The 12,820-nt window shown below is 42.3% G+C and overlaps 1 protein-coding gene across 1 annotated transcript in view; it reads right to left on the bottom strand.

Moving 5' to 3' along the window:
• Positions 1 to 10,513, bottom strand: part of TLK2 (tousled like kinase 2) — a 111,004-nt gene extending 100,491 nt beyond the window's left edge. Inside the window, 3 exon segments of the mRNA XM_037163767.2 lie at positions 8,805 to 8,887; positions 10,364 to 10,435; positions 10,438 to 10,513. Of these exon segments, the coding sequence (XP_037019662.2) occupies positions 8,805 to 8,887; positions 10,364 to 10,435; positions 10,438 to 10,498 (216 nt within the window). The 5' untranslated portion in view covers positions 10,499 to 10,513.
• Between the last annotated feature and the right edge of the window lie 2,307 nt (positions 10,514 to 12,820).

The raw sequence follows: 12,820 nt of genomic DNA, 5'->3' as shown, positions 1-12,820 counted from the left end.
TTAACTGTAAATAAGTGAAATAAGGACTTCACCAAGATCCATGAGAAGAATTCAGCACTTTAAAAACAAAAACCACTTCTATTTGAGGGCTTTGCTGATTTAATTCTAAATAAAAAGCTATGAAACTGAGCTGTACTTTTAGGAAGCCTGGGAGTGTGGAGAAAGAGAACAAAGTCACAGCCCAGGACCTGCCCAATAAGGGGAGTCTGGGAAACCCATCCCATACTTTAAACAAGTAGCACAGGTCTACCTTCTCAGAATCAGTGACCGAGAAATAAATCAGCCCTCATGAAAACTCAATAGATAGGTTTATGCAGATTACAAATTTATAGAGAAAATAAAGAAGTGGAAGGTATATCAGAAGAAACTATCCAGTATTCAGTCCTGGGAAATAAAGACCAGCACTAAAGAAGACAGGATAAGAGGAAGAGAAAATACAGTAAGAAGGCCTAGCACATGTTTAAATGGAGTGGAAGGAGAGAATAAGATAGACACATTAACATATGAGAAGACAATTGCTGAGGATATGCTACAATGGATGAAAACCAGCAATCCAGATTCAAGAAGCCCAAAGAATCCCAAGGAGAATACGTAAGTCAACCACTCACAAAACTATTCACAGATGTGTTCCACAGCTTTATTCATATGGCTAAAACCTGGAAGCAACTAAGCTGTCCTTCAGTGAGTACATGGATAAATAACCTGTGGTACATTCAAACATTAGAATATTATTCTGTGCTATAAAAAGAAAAAAGGTAACAAGCCATGAAGAAAACCTAAATTTGTATTAAGTGAAAGAAACCAATCTGAAAATGCTACATACTGTATAATTCCAATGACATGACATTCTGGAAAAGACAGAACTATGAAGACAATAAATAAAAAGATCAGTTTTTGCCAAGGGTTAGGGGAGGGAGGGATGAACAGTTAGAACACAGAATTTTTAGGGCAGAAAAACTAGTCTGTATGATACTACAGTAAATATGTGTCATTATACACTTAACCAAGCCCAAAGTGAATGTACTCCATGGAAAGGAAACCCCTAGTGTGAACTATGGCATGTGGGTGATAATGAGTGTCAGTGTAGGTGAGTCACCACTCATAACAACTATACCACTCAGGTGAGGGAATCCTGATGACGGGGAGGTTACGAATGTGGGGGTGGGGAGGCAAGGAGCATACGTAAAATCTCCGTACCTTCTACTGTTCTGCTGTGGGCCTAAAACTGCTCTAAAAAAATAAAACTATTTTGTTTGTTTTTTAAGTGTACTCAAAAGTTCCCAAAAAGTGTTCAGATATAAATAAAGCACACGTAGATCCCCCCTCAGCCTGTCACCTCACAGAATAGGCAAAGAAAAGATAGGTTATCTTCAACAAAATGACAATGAGACTAAAAATAAAAAGGGTGTAAAAAAAAGCCAGTGGATAACATTAAACGATGTGCTGAAAGAAAATAGCCAATCTAGAATTTTAAACCTAGCAAAAATACCATTGAAGAATAAAGTCAAAAATAAACATTTTGAAGCAGATAAAAAGGAAAGACAATCACTGACAGGCCCACACTTAAGGAATTTCAGAGGGTGTATTTCAGACTAAAAAAAAGGTATTCCAGATAGAAAGTCAGAGATGCAAAAATGAATGAGGAACACAGATGTAAATACGTAGGTTAAGCTAAATGAACACTGAAGATTGAGTAATACATGTGTGGACTCTTAAGTATACATATACACACATGTACATATGTAAGTACTGGATACATGACATTTTTTCATTTATCAAAACCAACAGAACTGCACAACACAAAGAATAAAAACCCTAATGTTAAATGATGGACTTTGGCTAATAATAATGTATCAATGCTGGTTATCAATTGTAATAAAACTACCACACTAATGCAAGATATTAATAATAGGGGAAACTGGCAGGACATAATGTGAGGTAAAGAACTGAGGGAGGATCTACCTGTGCTTTATTTAAATAATTTGATATGCGAACTCTCTGTACTCTCTGTACTACTATATGCTCAATTTTCTGTAACCCTGAAACTGCTCTGAAAAATAAAAGTCTAATCCTGGCTGGGTAGCTCAGTTGGTTAGACTATCACCCACATACACCAAGGTTGGAGGTTCAATCCCAGGTCAGGGAACACACAAGACTCAACCTGTGACTGCATAAATAAGTAAAAGAACAAATGGGTGTTCCTCCCTCCCTCCCTCCCTTCCTTTTTTTCTTTCTTTCTCTCTCTCCCCACCACCCCAAAATCAGAAAATAAATAAAAATAAAATATATTAACTAAAATATATACACATTGCCCTGGCTGGTGTGGCTCAGTGGACTGAGTTACAGCCTGTGAACGGGTAGGTAGCAGGTTTTATTCCCAGCCACGGCACATGCCTGTTGTGGGCCAGGATCCCAGTTGGGGGTGTACGAGAGGCAATCAATCAATGTATCTCTCCCTCTCTTTCTCCCTCCCTTACCTCTCTCAAAAAATAAATAAATAAAATCTTTAATACAGAATAATAGTATGTGCATTGGGAGAGAAATAATGGAGTTAAAGACCCTTGTAGTGACAAAAAAAAAAGCAAAGGAATTTACATTAATTTTTGATAAATTAAGGATACACGTAATTTCTGTGGTAGCAAATAAAAGAGTACGTAACTTTCAAACCATAAGAGGGGAAAATAGAATGTTAAAATAAATAATAAAACTGGCCCCAAAAAAGGTATAAAAATGCTTATTTCTTTCTGAGTAGAGAATAAATGAAAAAAATTCAAAAGGTAAAGAAATACAAGATTTTTAAAGAAACAAGAAGGATTTAAACCCAAATATATGTTATTGCATTAAATGTAAATGAACTAAACCTTCCAATTAAAAGACAAGGGTTCAAAGCCCTAGTTGGTATGGCTCAGCAGATTGAGTATCAGCCCGCAAACTGAAAAGCTGCTGGTTCAATTCCCAGTTAGGGCACATGCCTGGGATGCTGGCCAGGACCCCAGCTGAGGGTGGTATAAGAGGCAACCCTCAGCTGGGTTTAGTGTGGAGAGGATCAATGTATCTCTCACAAATCAATGTTTCTCTCCCTCTCTTTTTCTCTCCCTTGCCCTCTCTCTAAAGATATATACATAAAATCTTTTTAAAAAATAAAAGAGTTCGAATAGAAAAATAAAATAAAATATAATGACTTTTGAGACTGGACTAAAACCAAAAGCTATAGTGCACCGTACCCATGTGGGTGACAGCGAACACCACTTCTACCTTTGCCCTCAGCGGTCTTTTCCAAATCAGCAAAGGTTTATTCGATGTTTACAATGTATTGAGCTTTGAATAATCAAACATTAAGATATCATCCATATTCTCAAGGAGACAAATAGGGAAAACAAATAACATGTTATAGCAAAAATAGGTTATAAAGTGCTAATAAGATAATGCAACTAGATTGATGGATGTACCTGGAAAAGCTATAATAAATAGCTGGATATGCTTTGATGAATAAACTGAAAAGTAGAAGAGAGAGCATGAATCTGTTCACTAACATTACACATTAGCAGATCAGTCATGGTTTAAGGCAGTAAAGCACAGAAGTAGAGGAACAGGCAAATGCCATAAAGTTGAAAATTTAGGATAGAGATGGGGTGGTGAACACACAATGCAATATATAAATGATTATGGAATTGTACACCTGAAACCTATATAATTTTATTAATCAATGTCACCCCAATAGTCAATAAAAAAATTTTTTTAAAGACCTATTGGGATTTTGATTTTTACTGTATTGAAATTAGATTGATCTGGGGGAGACTGGGCATCTTTGTAATAATAAGAATGCTAAATCATGACCTTGGTATATTTCCCCGTTTTTAAAAAAGGTTTTATTTATTTTTAGACAGAGAAGAAGGAAGGGAGAAAGAGAGGGAGAGAAACATCCATATGTGGTTGCCTTCAAGTGCCCCCCACCCCCAGAACCTGGCCCACAACCCAGGCATGTACCCTAGACTGGGAATTGAACCAGCTACCCCCTGTTCCACTGGCCAGAACTCAACCCACTGAGCCACACCAACCAGAGCCAGCTTCAATTTCTTTAAAAGATACTTGCCAAGGATCTAAATTTTTACTCTGGAAAAAAATTATACATTTTTTAAAGATTTTATTTATTTATTTTTAGAGAGGGGAAGGGAAGGAGGAAGAGGGAGAGAAACATCAATGTGTGGGTGCCTCTGGAGTGCCCCCAGTTCGGGGACTGGCCCACAACCCAGGCATGTGTCCTGACTGGGAATCAAACCAGCAACCTTTCAGTTTGCAGGCCTGTGTTCAATCCACTGAGCTACACCAGCCAGGCCTAAATTATACATTTTATATATTCCACTTTGTGTTTAATCTTTTCAAGGTAGTTAACTTAGTTTACTAAAAGTCAACAATTTTTTTAATTTTTATTTTTTTATTGATTTTAGAGCGAGAAAGAGAGAAATATATTGACTTGTCATGCCACTTTATTTACACATTGATTGGTTGATTCTCTTATGTGCCGTAACTGGGCATACATCCTGCAACTTTAACGCATGAGGACGATGCTCTAACCAACTGAGCTACCCAGCCAGGGATTAATCAACATTTCTTTCATTTTATAATCATAGTTCATTGGTTTATGTAATTTTGTGTTAAATTATATAATTATAATACAAGTGCAAATTGTCATAATCCTTGATAGGTCTTTAAAATAATCCTTCATAGGTGGAGGCAATGCAGTGGGCATCATCAGTCAGTATGTCCCATAAAAAGAGAATGAGGATTTACTAATCTAAACCTAAATTCACTTCTTATTTCTTTTACTGTACATGGAACAGTACCTGGCACATAGTATTTACTACGTAAGTATTTGCTACTATGTTAGCATTAAAATTCAACTAGGTATAGATAACTGTGTATGCAAGGGTGAAATTCCACCTACTAAACACATTCTCCAGAATCAGAGACTACCTGTACTTAAATTGTCAAAAGGGAGTAGAGCCCCGGCCAGCTGGCTTAGGTAGTTGAAGCCTGTCCCATACGCCAAAAAGGTTGTGGGTTCAATTCCCAGTCAGGGCACATACATAAGTCACCGGTTCAATCCCCAGTCAAGGTGTGTACAGGAGGCAACATATTGATGTCTCTCACACATCAGTGTTTCTCTCTCCCCCCCTCTCTAAAATTAGTAAGAACATATCCTTGGGTGAGAATTTAAAATTTTTTTTTTATTTTTTAAAAAGGATATTAGAGAAGGGAATATAAATTGCAATGCTCCTCATCAAAACCATATAAATACAGAGTATAATAAGTCTTACATTACTGAAAGTGGGTTATCCAGTGCTTAAATGAAGACATATTTAAAAAGAAGTAGTACAGCTCATCACATATCAGGTCAACAAGAAATAGAAAGTAGGTTCAAAACCCAATTTTAGCCCTGCCTGGTATGGCTCATTGGTTGAACGCCAGCCTATATATCAAATGGTTGCCAGTTCGATTCCTGGTCTAGGACACATGCCTGGGTTGCAGGCCAGGTCCCAGGTGGGGGGGTGCTCAAGAGGCAACCACACGTTGATGTTTCTCTCCCTCTCTTTCTCCCTCCTTTCCCCTCTCTAAAAAATTAAATAAATAAAATCTTTAAAAAACAAAACCCAATTTTACCTTAACATCTCAAAAATGCTAACAGGATGGCTGCAGGTCCTCCTAAAAAGTAGTAGCTGGACTAAAAGAAGAAAGTCAACTATAACTACTTGGTGCACATTAAGCTACTTCCCGTTACAAAAAAATATCACTCTCTTAAACAAAAACCATACAGTGTATCCCAAAGCACAAAACAAATGCTTTCGGTTTACTGATTCTTATAAATTAAATATGTTAAGAAAAAGAGAAACAATGCATATGCTGTAATATGCGAGAAAAATTTTAATATGCAAATAAAAAACCTGAATATAAGTAAAGAGCAACTTAAATATAAGTACTATTGAATTAATGTGATGGTTTGGCCATTTCATTTTAATGTAGGTTTTGTGATATGTGTATCTAATTTACAGGAATAAAAAACTTGAAGCAGCATGACAAAAGATCTATGGTCACCAGGAAGTTCAAAGACTGCAAGCTACTTAAAACACTCCTGTCCACTAGGGAAGAATCCACAGTGGCACTGAATTTCTTCCTTCTATGGACATCAAAAGTACTGAAAATGTTATGAATAGTTAGGAGAAACTCAGGACAGCCCATGAGGCTGCACCAGTCCCACTAGATGGCACTATCACAGGAAAGTCACTCTGTTCTCCCATTTGGAGTAAGAGCTGAAATCTCTCTTGATCTTTTCAAAACTGAAAGCTGTCATCAACACACTGACATCCTCACTAGGAAATCATGACCCATAATGATGAATTCAAATCTAGGAAAAGGAGATTTCCCAAAAGCACCTTTTCTCCCAGAACCATGGTCTAGGCCTTACTCCTATTTCAAATCAGTGGTCTTAAGAGACACAATGTCTTACAGGGAAAAGAAACTGTACAAAATGGTGATTTTCTTTTCCTCTTCCCAAGTCTGCAAACTATTGTACAAAATTATTGACTTGGTTTTTTTTCTTCAAGTTGCTATGGGGGAAAAAACACTCTGTTGCTAGTCTTTGAATAACATGTTTATTGTAATCAATATACCTACCCTGACTGGAAACATCAAAATAACATACAATTAATTCTATAAAAATAGTTGGGATATAAATGAACTTCTCTCTTTTTTTAAAAGAGTTTATTTATTTTTAGAGAGGGGAAGGGAAGGAGAAAAAGAGGGAGAGAAACATCAATGTGTGGGCTGCCTCTCACACACCCCATACTGGGGACCTGGCCCACAACCCAGGTATGTGCCCTGACTAGGAACTGAACCAGTGACCCTTTGCTTCACAGGCCTGCATTCAATCCACTGTGAACTTCTCTCTTTATATATTAAACATAGAACTTCCTATTAAATAGATCATTGGATTAAGTTTTCTGACACCTTAGTTACATGATGTTAAGTTGGGCCTTGGTAGCAAAATTCAGTATTACTCATTCCCATCATTTGGGCTTTACCCCATCAAAAGTATACTTGGCCCTGGCCTGGTAATTCAGCTGGTTATAGCATTGTTCTGGGTTCGATCCCTAGTCAGGGCACATACAAGCATCAATCAATGAATGCATAAATAAGTGGGACAACAAATTGATGTTTCTCTCTGTCTCCTCTCACCAAAAAATCAATAAATTAAATATATATATATATAAATAATAAAATATACTTGGATATAGTTATCATGAACCAAAAAAAAAACAAAGGAAAGAAGAGCATCCTTACAACAAAACCCAATGAGGTTAAACTACGTATACAACTTACTCATACTTAGGAGGTGACATCTGAACAAATTTGGATATAAGCCTTCTGCTGAATTCCGAAGTTAAAAAAATATATCAAAGGTCATTATTAGGTAATCAACAGAATCAGAGATCAACTTAATACTTAAATACAGTGTTCTCTTACAGATGAAGCTACTTCACCTAAACCAGAATATTTACATTTATACATGTAACTTCAACATATAGCAACAGTCAGGAGTATAGCCCTACAAAGTACCTTAAGAGTCAGTTGTTAAAGTGGCCTAAGACACCCCAGCCACCTAATGGATAAGGCATTGTCCTGCTAAAGTGACTCAAAAAACCAAGAACTACAAAAATATGTGTTCCCATAGCACCAAGTCACAGCTCTTACATGGCTCTTATCCCCGTATCATCTGCGTCTTTCACTCTCTCCATAATGGGAACTTGAAGGCACTACAGTGAGGTGCCATGCCTAACACCTTGCACAATGCCCAACATGCAGTAGGCTCTCAGTATTTGTTGAATGAATAAAAACTATCAAGCTATTCCAGCTCACCAAAACTATGAAACCCATCAAAGCAACAGGATTTTTCCAACTAAACCTTGACAAGTAACACCTTTAAGAAGCTACAAGCCAAAGCATAAGACTAACATATAGATCACCATGAGAAATAATATTTCTTGAAAAGCACAAAGAAATGTATCACATGAAGTCAATGATAAAAAATTCACGAGTCTCTAGCCCAAGTAATGCAACAATCTTGGATTGGTGAAGCTTTTAAATAAAGCATCATAAATATATTTTGCATACTGTACTAAAACCATCCTATGAGAGCAGAGGGGTGAAATAGCAGGTACACAAGGATGCACAGGAAGCTATAACATTCTTTAACTTAACATCTACCCATTAATGGCTGCCTGATCTTATTTTATGCTCCCAAAACAAAAATAAAGAGTGAAGGAGAAGGAAAAATAGAGGAGTGAAAGCAGTCTGGAGGTATAAACAGGAGGAATCTGCTGAATTGCAGATTTGGAGAAATGACAGACAGATTTTTCAAAACACTACCATATAACTATCCAAAAAGTCCGGTGTAAGGAAGCTATGTCAATACATTTTATTTAACAGGTTTTCTTCTGAGTGACTGAAGAGTTTTGACAAAAATATGGCATAAAATACACATTCAGTTAGTATTCTTGCAATATGACCCATGGGAAACCTCTCCCACATCAGAGGTTTGAAAAAGCAGCATATACTCCCATACAGAACACGTTCAAATGCACTGCTAAACGACGGGAATTAATGGTAGGATTTAAAAATTCACTGGGCCCACAAGTGGAATTTTCTCCTCTACAACCTATCAGTATGGTCCAACCAAATTGCCCTTAATTGATTTTTAAATGTCTTTAAATTAGACTATGAACAGGTTTCATTATCATTTTACTCACCTTACTAACACCAACTCCAGTAAACCTGGCCTCTAATAATTCCTGCCGTCGTGGGTCCAAGCTATGCAATTCTTCCATCATTTCTAATGAAAAAGAAAAAGGTAGGTTGTGAGACCATAAAAGCTAAAATGCAAGGAGCCAATTTTTAGATATTAAGAAACACAGTAATTAGTTCACTGAATGTTCACATGCAGGTAAGCCTCAAATAAATAGCATATAAGTTATAAACTACAATGTACTATATCAAATAGTAACACATTTAAAGTTATAAGGTGGCTCAGAAGTTCTTTTTTGAGAGCCATTTCTCTCATTCAGATTTTATTTTAACAGTAAAAATACCTCAAACCCTTCATATAATCTCTAAAAGTTGAGCAAAAACTAGCTTGCAAAAAAAATCCTTCAAAAAATTCCTTCTATTGACCTCTGAATTTAGCTAAATACTTTCAAATATTGCTTTCCAAAACACACAAGAACTAGTTTTTATGAAGAACTAATAATAATTTCACAATAATGTAACATGAATCAGAAACTACAAGTAAGTTCAAGTAACACCATTACATAGCTCCTTTCTCTGAAGAGTTCACAGTAGCTCGTGAAAAAAGGAATTATTTTAAATTTAATAGACAACCCATAGTAAAACCATCAGCATGCATTCACTCAGGAAATTAGTATAGCTCCATAACCATCCCTTTTCACAATCTTTTTCTGACCACTCCCTGAAGCAGGAGGTTTCTCTAGACATCTGCTTTTAGCACTCCTTCCAAGCAGGGAGGGGCAAGAGGACACCATTTTTAAACTCCTTCCTTGACCAATTAATGCACAGGCTAGTTTGAGCAAATATGTCCATCTTTTGCAAGAGAGCAACTCTTGCAGAACCAACTGGAAACCTGTCTGTGGAAAGGAGCGTATACCATTACATAGAACCCCTCTGAACATATTATTAAATAGTTGTTGGAATGATTGTCATGATTTAAAAGTTCACTGAAAACATTAATTAAACATTCTCTTCTGCAATCTAGCAACTCCACAATTTCCAGTAACAACCCCTCCAAGTCCTCCAGTTTCATTTCCCTTCCTGGATTGAGAGCCTCAGGCAAAGGGGAGTGAAGGGGTGACAAATTAAAGTTTCACCCACACATACAAGCGCAGGTTACAGAGGGAATTACGATATTCTCGGATAGATAAGGAAGAAAGACATCTTTTAAAATGGGAAATAAAGAAAAAGGAGAATGAGTTTCCCCTAAGTGGCCTGCCTCGCGTGTCGCCCTGCCCTAATCGAGGCCGGTATGGCAGAGATTGCAGCCTCCGTCAAAACCCAGGGTCTCTTAGAATATTTCGTAAACCTCCATCCCCAGGCCTCGCCAGGAAAATGACACCCCAGAGGTTATTCCATTTAATGTCAACTCATGTTAAAGAAATATCCAGTCTGTCTCATTCCAGCGGGGCCTTGATCTGGGATCATCCCTGGAGCCCAGAGCCGGGAAGCAGGACTGATGGGGCCTGGTCCCGGCGCCCCTCGCCTCCCGCCGGCTCCAAACTTTCCCCAACTCCAGGCCCACCTGTCACGATGGGAGGGCGGGCCAGCTCTCGGGGGCGCCGGGGAGACTGCCGGGGCCTCCAGCTGCCGGGGCGCCCCCTCTCCCCGCCAGCCGTCGGCCCCACTGCCAGGCCGGGGCCGCCTGGGCCTCCCCCATCTTCCGCCCGGCCCCTCGGCGACCCGCAGCTCTCGGGAAACCCCTCCTGCCTCAGTGAGGAAGAGCTGCGACCCAACGCCGGCCCGTAGTGGGCCCGGGCTACAGCCTCTTCAGCCGAGGGGGTTCCCCAGACGGTTAGTGCCCCAGGCCCGGCGCCCCCCCTTGCCCCGGGCTCAGCCTCTCACCTGCCGCTGCCGCTGCTGCCGCCGCCGCCGCTCCACGCTCCTCCAGGGAGGGGCCCCGACCCGACCCGGCTGCGGATCACTTGGCTCTCCCCCTGGGCAGGCCCGGGGCGGAGCCGGGGCCTCTCCTGAGCGCCGCAACCCCCCACCCGGGAAGCCGCCTCCGGCGCCGGGATCCACGAGAGGGCGGGCGGGGGAGGGGGGCCGCGGAGGCCGCAGATCCCCGGGCTCGCGTACAGAGCAAGGCGCCCAACGCGGGCCCGGGCCCGGGCGGCCGCGGGGAGTGCGGAACCGGCCTCCTGGCGCCGGACAAAGGCCAAGGGAGGCGCAGGAGGGCTCAGGCCGGGCCGGGAGGTGGGGGCCCGCTCAGCTGGGGGCCACTCGGGTGCGGCGCAGAGGGAGGGGGGGTCGGAACCGCTCGTGCCCAGGACCCGCCTCCGGCCCCTTAATCCGGATCGGTTCGGTCCGGATTAGTAGTGATCGGTGTAAACACACTAGTGAAACCGCGTGTTTCCTCGCGAGATTTGCACGGCTGGGAAGCGGGGGGGGGGGGGTCCTGGGGGGGTGGGATGGGGGGGAAGAGACGACAGTGGGGGAGGAGGGGGAGGGGACGAGAAAAGTAGGGGGGGTCCCCGCTGCCCCAGCGCCCCGCCTCCTCCAATCAGCGGTCGGGCTGGCGGGCAGGGGTTAACCAGGGGACCCCGCGCCGGCGGAGAAGGCCGCCGCCTCGCCTGGCGGCTGAGGGCGGGAGGGCGGCGGCGCTAGCGGGCGGGCTGCGACGCGAAGGCAGGTCGGGCCGCTCAGAGAGCCGCCGGGGCCGGAGTCCCGGACTTCAGCTGCCTTTGTACAGCCGGCCCCGCCCCACGAGATCAGCCCTGACCGGGGCGGCTGGGTCAGAACTCTGGACCGCGGATCAGAGCTAGAGGGGCCTAGCCGCCAGTGCCCGCGCTTCCCGGATCCGCCTGGCGGAACCCGCGCCCGCCTAATCCCTCGTCAGCACGAGTTTAGGTGAGAAGCGGGGTGGCTATGCCCAGAATGGATTTTGGAGGAGGAAAGCCTGTGAGCCGGTGAGCCCCGCCCGAACTTCGCTGGAGATGCCCTGTTAGTGAGTTCGCTTGCTCCCACGCCCCACCAGTCTCCAAAGCGATCGTCCCGGTCCCGAAACTCACGTGGAAAGTGGACAGCGGACAGCACTTTCCCTACACATACCTGGTTGGCAGGATGCCTCCAGAGACAAAGGTGCCCTGGGATCAAAGCTGAACCCCCACCCCTACCACGATGTTGCCCTCCAGAAAGGGGGCGGGGGGGGGCACTGTCTCAAAGGGACACTCACCGGGCACCCTCGGGGAGGTTCCGTTTCAACCTCTGATTAAAACACGGCCCTCCTGGGTACTTAGGAGGGTCTGAGGGTAAGTGGTTGGATGACAAAAACAGGCCTGCCTTTCACAGAATGTCTACTAAGGAATGAGAAATATGAAGGGGTGAGCTCTTGAGCATAGTAGATCCTGCAGCAAGGAGGGCATACGGCGTAGTTAAGAGCTCCCACGCTGATCACCCAGCACCAAAGAAAAAAGCACATTCTCCACCAAGGCCTATGAGCCAGGACACTGACTTCAATGCAAATACCCATTCTTTTTTTCCTGTGATGCTTCCCTGATCAGATGTCTAGAGTTGACTTAAGGACTCAAGTGAATCCACGAGAGAAAAATTCAGACATTAAACAACAGTTTCCTTGAAATTTTCCAGGGAGTAGGCAAGTACTTCAAGTGGAGTTTCTGCCTTTTTTTCACTTCCTGTTACTTCGTAATTCTTCCATATTTTAACAGAACATAGACCAGCTGAAAGAGCAAAGAATGGCAGTTTCTATTGTCCAACCTCCCAAGCCCTTGGGCATATTCAAGCACTGTGGAAAAACTCCATTAAACCAAGAGTCACCTTGCTCCAGATACAAGCCAGGTTGGGAAGTGCACACACATATTTCCAAAGTGTTTGAAAGGAAGGAGGAGAAAAAGTCAGGGGCAGAAAGAAGAAAAGGGTAAGATGAAGGACTATCAAGAGAGCAGGAGACCCAGGAGGCTAGTGTACATGTGGCTTGCCTTGCATTCTAGCACAAAAGCGAATGAGCCAAGCTCTTTCACTA

The sequence above is a fragment of the Artibeus jamaicensis genome, unplaced genomic scaffold (genome assembly GCF_021234435.1).
Source record: "Artibeus jamaicensis isolate MK-2021 breed Jamaican fruit bat unplaced genomic scaffold, CSHL_Jam_final contig_1998, whole genome shotgun sequence".
Classification (NCBI taxonomy): Eukaryota; Metazoa; Chordata; class Mammalia; order Chiroptera; family Phyllostomidae; genus Artibeus; species Artibeus jamaicensis.
Note: the sequence above shows the minus strand (reverse complement) of the source record. Positions and strands in the feature narration are given on the sequence as shown.